Source organism: Prunus dulcis, chromosome 1, assembly GCF_902201215.1.
Source record: "Prunus dulcis chromosome 1, ALMONDv2, whole genome shotgun sequence".
Classification (NCBI taxonomy): Eukaryota; Viridiplantae; Streptophyta; class Magnoliopsida; order Rosales; family Rosaceae; genus Prunus; species Prunus dulcis.
Genome location: NC_047650.1, coordinates 27940278 through 27949489, shown reverse-complemented (window position 1 = coordinate 27949489; position 9212 = coordinate 27940278). Strand labels below are relative to the sequence as shown.

General features: G+C 39.9%; 2 protein-coding genes across 2 annotated transcripts; both read right to left on the bottom strand.

Annotated features, from left to right (window-relative positions):
- Positions 1-1901: 1901 nt before the first annotated feature.
- Positions 1902-3094, bottom strand: LOC117632040 (HMG-Y-related protein B-like). Its single transcript, XM_034365415.1, has 2 exons — positions 2828-3094; positions 1902-2709 (listed from the first exon to the last, which is right to left on the bottom strand). Exons 1-2 carry the CDS (start codon positions 2897-2899, stop codon positions 2215-2217), a joined length of 567 nt encoding a protein of 188 aa, XP_034221306.1. The 5' UTR covers positions 2900-3094; the 3' UTR covers positions 1902-2214.
- A 1831-nt stretch (positions 3095-4925) lies between these two features.
- Positions 4926-9042, bottom strand: LOC117632032 (putative receptor-like protein kinase At4g00960). The gene is made up of 6 exons (XM_034365404.1): positions 8695-9042; positions 8460-8599; positions 7451-7661; positions 6246-6480; positions 5983-6133; positions 4926-5465 (listed from the first exon to the last, which is right to left on the bottom strand). Exons 1-6 carry the CDS (start codon positions 8774-8776, stop codon positions 5082-5084), a joined length of 1203 nt encoding a protein of 400 aa, XP_034221295.1. The 5' UTR covers positions 8777-9042; the 3' UTR covers positions 4926-5081.
- Between the last annotated feature and the right edge of the window lie 170 nt (positions 9043-9212).

The following is a 9212-nucleotide window of genomic DNA, read 5'->3' as shown; positions in this document are numbered from 1 at the left end:
ATAAAATTCTCTGCTGGAGGTACCGAACGGTAATGTCGCGTTGTGCCATGCTTTCATATCTTGGGTTGCCGATTACCGCACCCAGTTTTCTGATTGGATGCCATTATCCGAGACTTTTGGCTTAGATATCTTTATCAATTTGCTTGGCGTGGTGCCGTACGGCTGGACTCTCCCATCTTTTATGTAATTGCATGGCTGAGTGCCTTTTGGTGGTTATCATTTTGATATTCACCACGCATGTTGGCAGCCCCCCTCAGTAAAGTATGCAATGTGGGCTCCCTTCAATAATGCTTTCCAAGGAATATGCCGAACGGTATGTTATGTAAAGAAAAGCTAGGGTGGTCCATGTATTTCCTCTTCTTCTGACTATTATATTGCAAGGATTTATCTTCTGCATGTCACTCCTTTGGCACTCACAGTTGTTTTAGCATGGGATTGCCGTTCGGCAACTTAGGTGATGCTGATTGTAAGGGTGCCGAAGGGCACTGAAGAAAGGGAGAACGACAGAAGCCTTTTGCGTCGTTTCCCACAGACGGCGCCAAACTGTTGACGCTCAAAAATGGTTCGGCACTTTTGAGCCCAACTTAGTGATAATGTATGATGGATGATAGGTGAAGGTGAGGACTTTCAGCATGTGTGTGTGAAGATTTAAGCAAGCGATAAATATACAGAAGACAAGATATACGTGGTTCACCCTTAATGAATGGGCTACGTCCACGGAGAAGTATATTCTCATTATTATAACAATGTGTATTTACATTTGTACATGGGGTTGGACCCAAATATAAAGGTAAGAAGGGAAAAGCCCTTGACCAAAGATCAAGTGCAACCCAAACTCATCCCTTCCTAAGTGGAGAGTGGTCTCCTTTTATAGATGAGGGGGAGTCTACCCATCTTGTAATATTCCAATGTGGGACTCCTTGCCTTGCCTAGAGTTGCTTCTAGTTGCTTGGTGAGATATGGTATAAACAAGAGCCATGGGATTCACAATTTGTAATGAATGAAAGCAAACCAAGAGCAATGCACTACATACCTATTTTAAGCACATCCATGGAGCCAACATGTAATATATGCACGAGTTACTTGGCATCAACCACTACATGGGCAATAGAATCCCCTGATGACCTAAACTGTAAACCAAAATTTCAAGCTAGCTAGTAATTAAAACAATGATGACAAAATTACTTAGGTAAATTTTAAGTGCATATGTAAAACAATGATGCCTAGCTACGACTACTCTACTTTCAATATATGTAAATTCCAATGTTCCATTATATGACCAAAACCCACTTCTCAGTTTTATTTTTCTTTTGAAAGATTAATTGGTTCCTGACTGAATCACCCCAAAACTAATGTCTTGTTAATTGATCATCGGTTTCAAATATGTAGCATATGTTATAATTAATTAAATAAAGGCCCCCACAGTTGTCTAGCTAGTAGTGAATGGACCCTTTAATCAGACTAATCTTGACTTTTTTAGTAGGATTATTAGCAAAAACGCACAAAGGAAACCAAATTAAATTAGCCCAAACGCTCATTTTTTATTTGTTATGTTTTTTCCAAAAAATAGTTGAGGCCGTACATGGAGAAAAAGCATCATCCACATCCCAGAATTCTTAACCATGCAATACAAAAGACAAGATGCTGGTATGGTATTTACTACACAACATTACCTGTAAAGGTTCCACACATTTTTAAAAACCGAAAAAGCAACCCTTATTTGCACCCAACACATCAACACTTGGATTTATTTTTCACCACCGAAGTTTTACTCAATCAAGCACGGAGCACAGGTTCTCTTCAAACAAACCAACCACGTCCCAGCACGCCGAGAGATAAAGCGTTAAAGGAGAGAGAGAGAGACAGAGAGCCAACTTTTGGAATTTTAAAAACCCAAAAAGTGATAAAGTAATCAGAATCAGCCTCATTTTAATTAACCCCCTTTTGTAGCCAGAGAGGCAAAAGGCAGAAAAGCCTAAGTAGCCGCTAAACAATTTACATGGCAATTACAGTCACATTTTGATAAGACCACCCCCAACCTCACTGCTCCAACCAACCACATACTACATTAAAAAAAAATAAAAAAAACAAAAAAAACAAAAACTAAACCATCGATCATCCGGAAACTAAATTCTAAACACACCTAAAATTAAATTAAATTAAATAAAAATTAACACTCCTTCCCTCTTTCTCACTATCTGAGCTGAGCTAAACTCAACAGCCGACCGGGGCCACAGCGGGCTTCACTTTAGGAGGCCTGCCTCTACCTCTGGGCGCGCCAGTAGCCGGAGCCGGAGCTGGAGCCTGAGGAGGAGCCGATGCCGTTTTGGCCTTCTTGGGAGGGCGTCCACGTGGCCTTCCAGTCCCAGAAGGGCTCTTGGGCTCCGCTTGCGGAGAGAACGGGTCTCTAGGCTTCGGGGGCCTGCCACGTGGCCTGGGAGGCGAGACAACGGTTCCAGGTGGGAGCGGGACCTTGGGCTTGGGAGGACGGCCTCTGCCTCTCTTGGGCGGCGCGTTCGGGTCTGGCTTCATGTAGTTGTTCTTGACCAGGACGAGCTCGCCGCTCTGTTTCATCTTGTTGAGGTGGTGAGCCAGAAGTGTGGCGTGAGCCGGAGGTAGATCGCCGTACGTGGACTCGATGTACGTTGCGATTGCCGACTTGTTAGACCCGTTGCCGTCGTTCAGCGCCTCGATCGCCGCCATAATCATCTGGAGAAAGAAAAATCAGGAAAAATTAAGCAAAATCCAGCTGAAAATTAAGCGAAAATAAGTGGGGAAAAGCCGTTTGGGTGGCGAGAAAAGAAAATGGAGGAAAACTTTTGTGTACCTCTGGATACTGCGGGAGAGAGGGAGCTGGCGGAGGCGGTGCCGGAGGGTTTTCGGAGTTCTCAGTGGCCATGGCAGCGTTCTGTGGAGAAAAATGGCTGAGAGATTGAGACTGAGACCGTTTAATAGAGAAGTAGAGAGAAACTGTTTTTGGTTTGGTGGGAAGTTCAGGCACAGATGATGAGGAAAGAGGGGAAGGATTTAAAAGGTGGGTTTTCTTGACGATCGGATCGAGGGAAAAAGGGAGGAGGATGAAGAAGGGAGATCCGACGGTTGGGGATTGCAAGTTTGTGTTATGATCCGACGGCGAACGATGTTTTAGTTGGGGTCACAAGGATCGATGACGTGGACAAAGGACTGAGCTGGGGTTTTGAAGTTTGTGTTGCGATGAAGTTACGTAACAGTCCCTCAGTTTGAATCGCGTCTTGTCCAAAGCCCTTCGAATAATTCGAGCGAGGATCGGATAGGGCTCTGGCCAGCTTTACTTTTGCTAGGCTCAGAGGCTGATTGGCCGAAAAGGTGAAGAAGTGTGAGATGGTAAAAGAACTGAGCCAGTAGGATTAGGACATGACAGCAAGCTTAAATGGAGCGGCAATGCTTGATTCTTTGGGATTCAAAATGCTCTCGCTCTCAGATCCAGCATCCAAGTGCGGAGTGCGGGGCCCGCTTTAGGACCCGGGGTGTGGTCATGTGTGGTCCCAGCAGAGGGATATGTTTCTATACATCTGACGAGCATGTGTTGCCTAGGATGAAAAGTGAGGGCGCCGCTACCTTAAAAGAAATCGAAGCCGTTGACTGGTGAGGCTAGAGTTGACTTTTGGAATCGGACAGTAGTCCACAGACTTGGCTATTGGTATGCAATCACAGCCCTCTGCTCCAAATTCAAAGGTTGAGAGACGGTGCAATGATTTCGAGGCGGAACCATGTTTGGTGGTGTTGGTGATAGATGATCGATGATGGATATGCTTCACTTAATATATTTTGACTTGGTGGTCCCTGTACCCTTTTTTTAATTGCTACTGTGCTTGTGTAAATGTTAATGTATATGAATTATTTATTTATTTATTTTATTTTTAAGATATTTCCTATTGAAGTGGATGATAGCATATTAAATTCACACACACAACACGAATGTTAGAATTCGAACCTAAGATTTTGTCTGAAAAAGTAAATACTCAAAATCACTGTATTAGTGGGTATTTTTATTTTGAAGTTTTTCATACCAAAAAGTGCGTATGGATTATTTACTGTTACTGATTCACCTAAGTATACCAGTCAGCTGCAAAGTACTGACATTTCTCGTGAACTACCCGTCTTGTGTAGGACACGTGTCGGGATATCAACACGCTGGTCATCATATTTGACACGTCACATTAAACTTTGTTCTTTATCTTTTTTTTTTTTTTTTTACAATACCCACCAACTCCGACACTCCCTGTTAGTTTAGTAAATTGATTGGCTGAGGAGTAGTTCATTCTCAAAATAAATGCAATTTTGACATTTGTCAATTGTGAGAGCTCATTCTAACTTTTTCTATTTAGAATTGGATGCTGTAAACAAATTCTAAAATTAACTGAGTATACACTACTATTAAATTATTTATTGAATTGCTAATTTACTATAATAAAACATGACTAAAAAGATATATTGAATTATGAAGCAAATGTAATTTTAATAAGTAAACCATACTTACCATATTCAACCCTAATCAAACGTAAACGAAAAATCATACTTTTAAAAACCTTAATATCAACTCCAATAATTTGTTTCATCATTATTTGATAATTCATTGATACAAACAAGTCTCATGAATGCTTCAAACATGTCAAGGGAGTCATCAAAAAAGGTATTAACTTTGGTTTTAATTTAGGTTGAAAAAAAAAAATTTAAAATTTAGGTTTGTCACCCACAACCCCCTCATTATATGCATTCGAGCTTGGGCCCTCAACACTCTGGATAAGCGTTCAGAAGCAGCCCAACTAATATTCATTTATTTTTCTTGCAAGAGAAGTAGAGCCCAACTAAATTTCAGATGGGTTTTGGTTTTGGGGAAAGGTAGACGTAATCAGAATATGTATTTCCGGTGGAAAGCCCTTCTCTTGTAGTGTTGTAACAAACGCACACATGAAATAATTGGGGTTGAACCAAAATGCAACAATTTGGAATTCCCTCTTTTAACTTGACATCATATTACACAAAATTATACATTTCTATTGTACAAAAAGAATAATCAAAACCTCCTATAAAGAGTATACCTAACTTTCCGCCGGACGCTTGCCACGGTCATCTAGTTCTGGTGCTGCTGAAGTGGTTCCAGTGGCAGTAAAGCTTGAACCAAATGTACGGGAACGGGAATTAGATTCACCAGAACTCCCACCAGTGGAAGACAGTCCTGGTGGCCGGCGAGATCTTCTATATCTTGATCCGGGTACTCCAGGTCTAGTTGGCTCTTCCAGATTGCTTGGTTTCTTGGATAGGATTACCACCACACGATGCATGGTGGGTCTGAGTTGGGGATCACCTTGTATGCAGAGCAACCCTATTTGAATGCACATTGCTACTTGCTCCGTGACCGCAGATGATGCTAATGTCGGGTCCATAATCTCCAAGCTCCTCCCTTTCTTGTAAAGCTTGTATGCCTGTAGCAACAGTCGGACAATGTTTAGGCTTTGCAGGACAAAATGTTTTCAATAAATTTTATAGCTACTGAATTCAAAACTTGAAAACAGATTATGTATACATTACTTCTAACGTTTCTGTTTTCAAGCTTGTTCTCTGAAAAATGTTGTAACAAACAGTTTCCAACAATTCCCTTGGTAGCATGTTATGCCCTGTACTATGCTTTCATGATTTGAGTGACATAAAACCTTTTTTTTTTTCCAGTAAAAACCAAAAGGAGCCAGATAGACCTAAAGTTTCTCAAAGACTTTTTCTTTTGTGATGCGATCTGGTATATAGTAATCAAATTTTGACTCGGACCCACATATTGGGTGATAAAATTTGACCCATAGGGTGGGCCAAAAGCTTGTTCATTCTATGAAACCTAATGCATCAACATGTATGAAGTGCTTGGCACAAACAGCTCAGCTTGAACAGCGCCAGCCACATAATTTTCATACTTGGCTCATCAAATAATAGTCTGATCTACAATCTTACCCAATCAAGTAGACTCTGCGCATCAACATTTAAGTTGAACGATGAATTTCTTTGGCCACTGATCAGCTCCAAAACCACAACTCCAAAACTGAACACATCCGCCTTCACTGATAAATGGCCATGCATAACATACTCTGGAGCCATATACCCACTGTTTCAAGCATATTACAAAGTTCTATATTAAAATCAAGTCAATCACGTAGATCCCAAGCACTTGGAGTCAACATACTAACATATAGATATGGAGGCACAAGACAACATACTTGGTACCAGCTACACGGGTATTGACGTGCGTTTCGTCTTCAGGAAAGAGGCGGGCCATGCCAAAATCAGCAATCTTGGGGACCCATTTATCATCAAGTAGAATATTGCTCGCCTTGATGTCTCGGTGTATAATACAATTGTGTGAATCTTCATGAAGGTAAAGCAAACCCCTTGCAATGCCACATATTATATCATACCTCCGCTTCCAGTCAAGCTCCTCCTGTCTATTCGATTCTGTATCAAGACCATAAGAATCAGTGTATCAAAACCAAGTACGATAACCATCACATAAAAATCTCTGATTCGCTAATTTAGGGGTTAAAGTCAAGGGGGTTGACAAAATGGTGGAGATTGTCTCCGTTGTGAGCTGGCAAGGTTGTGTCACAATTCAGACATTTCTGTTGGGTGCTTGGGCTAAAAGAAGATGGACAAAGTCAAGGTCTTCAAAGCCATATCATTCACATTGTTTAAATCAAAATGTGAAAACTAGGCTAATGATGTCATAATAAACAGGTGTCTAAGTACCAAGGAAAGAATACATTAAATTATGGAAATCTTGCTTCAGAAATAAAATCATAGACAAAGACCAATAAAAGTTAATTGCCTTCTGCTAAATGAAAGATCCCTACAACAGCTTAAATTATAATAGTCTTAAAACAAAACTCATCCCATGTTACTATAATAGAAGGCAAACATTTAATTTATACCTTTTAAATTCAGAAAGAATTTAGTCAATAAGTATTTTTAAAGAAACAACGACGATATGAGTAATAAAAAGACCTTCATAACCTTCTCATTTTCCTCGATATATCTAGATTCTCCAATGTAGCGGAACATTGGTCTAGAAAACAAGGCATCCCTATAATTCCAAATGACTACTAATTTTGTAAGAATGATTCTTAGCATATGCAAAGCAAGTTTCACCAAATTTCAGCATATGTAAAGCAATGCTTGCCAGAACAAATTTCCATACAATTTTGACAGACATATCAGGAAATTTGATGGGATTGGGGGTTTGAATAAGAGTTCCATCTTGACAACTAAAGCAATCTATCCAAAATCCTGAAGTAAGGAAAATGAGAAAATAAGTTTCTGAGTCACAAAACAGTGCAGCTTTTAGTACTGCACTATCTATTGTTCTTCATGCAGTTGCCAAATAAAAATGTGATAGTAAACAAATATTGAAGGATTAACCAGTACTTACTGAAGAGAAGCTTGTCAAGGCTCTCATGTGCGACATACTCATAAACAAGTAGTTTCTCTACCCCATGTGCACAATAACCCAACAAATTCACAACATTGCGGTGCTGCACACGAGCTAACAACTTGGCCTCATTCATAAACTCTTTCTTTCCTTGATTTGAACTTTGTGACAACTTCTTCACCGCAATCTCTCTCCCATCCTCCAACTTCCCCTGAGAAAAAAAAAAGCACCACACAAGTTGGAAGACACATCAATTGCCCTGTTTGGTCAAGAAGAAACTAAAAAGGCTGCCCATTGGGAATTTAAAGGCCTTTTAATCAGGGAGAGAAACCAGAAGCTTATAATTTAGAAACTTACAATACACTACACTGGGTGAGTCATATGTGATTCACCTTCGATGTAACTTCCTAATGAAATGAAAGACATACATGTACACTAGAATGGTGATACTCATTTCTCCATTATATTGTCAAATTATATAATCCTTCAACTGCCGTCACAAACTTTCTAAATCCTTTAACACCCAAGAGAGTAGCAGGTTGTGCTTACAAGTATATGATTGAGTTGGTAATTAAGCTAACTTTGAGTTTCTTACTCACTAGTAGCCATGATTCCATCTCCAAAAGGGCTAAAATGGCACATTTGCACTTGCAGTTGCCTTGGAAGAAAGAAAAAAAGGGACTGAGGAATAACCTTCTTAAAATTATGACATTTCACGCATTTTCCTAAATAATTTGTTTCACTGAATGCCAGCATAAATATAAATAACAATACCAAGTAACAAAAAGATTTCATTACAGTCTAAAACAATTAGAAAACAGCATTCACTAAAGAGACAATGGACCGCTTTCTTGTTTTCTCTGTTTCCAAAAAGCACACACACGAATTTTGGAAAACAAGTTCGGTAGAAAAAAGAAAATGCCAGCTTGAAAAAAAATTGACCAGTTCTTTCCCTAAATTTTCTCAGCAACCAAACAGCCTAGTAAAACTTAAACGTACGCAGATCTACCTTATAAACGGGCCCAAAACCGCCTCTTCCGAGCTCATGAGTGCTGTGAAAATTTTTCGTAGCGGCAACCAATGTTTCGAAAGGGAAAACCTTCTGTTCCTGGGCAGCAATCTTTTCCAAGTCCTCTTCATTTTGTCCCTCTGATCAAACAAAACAGAAGAAAAGCATAAGTCATACGGTAGAAGTAGCAGATGACTGAAATTCACGAAATTGCAAACTGGGTTTCGTTCCTTACCTTTACTTGAGCTGAACCCAAAAGTTTTGATGATATTGTTAAGGAAATTCTTGGACTTTCTGTGAATTTTACAACGGCCCATAAAGGAGCACAAGAGAAGAGAGATAGATTTTCAGGTGACGTCTGGAACTTCGTCTTCTCTGATGAATTACAATTCTTTCGTGGGATTTTTGGCTGTTGGTAGATGGTGAATGAAAACGATTGTGTGGAAAATTTGTTTTCCTAATGTTTATCTCGCTCTCTAAAGGTTTCTGTTTTATGCTGATACGGAGCTATGGAGAACTGAATGACCCAGAAACGGAGAAATTTGGAAGCATTCGGCGTGTTGACTCAATGACCCAATATTGACTTGTGGATTTTTATTATTATCTTTATTCTGGTTTGTTGAGGAAGAGCAAAGTCAAGAATGCATGCTTTTCAATCAACTCCTCCTGCTCCATGCGGGTGACGAAAGCAGTGAACTAAGAAAATTTTGATTTTGGTTTAAAAGGGCAGCGACATTTTACCGAAGAGTCACT

Bases quoted from the DNA above. Each gene is read 5' to 3' on its own strand.
- LOC117632040 (XM_034365415.1), bottom strand. From the start codon at position 2,899: ATGGCCACTGAGAACTCCGAAAACCCTCCGGCACCGCCTCCGCCAGCT. The intron at 2,710-2,827 runs GTACACAAAAGT...TTCTTTCTCCAG, and splicing joins CTCTCCCGCAGTATCCAGAG to ATGATTATGGCGGCGATCGA.
- LOC117632032 (XM_034365404.1), bottom strand. From the start codon at position 8,776: ATGGGCCGTTGTAAAATTCACAGAAAGTCCAAGAATTTCCTTAACAAT. The intron at 8,600-8,694 runs GTAAGGAACGAA...TTGTTTGATCAG, and splicing joins TGGGTTCAGCTCAAGTAAAG to AGGGACAAAATGAAGAGGAC. The intron at 6,134-6,245 runs GTATGTTGTCTT...TGCTTGAAACAG, and splicing joins ACCCGTGTAGCTGGTACCAA to TGGGTATATGGCTCCAGAGT.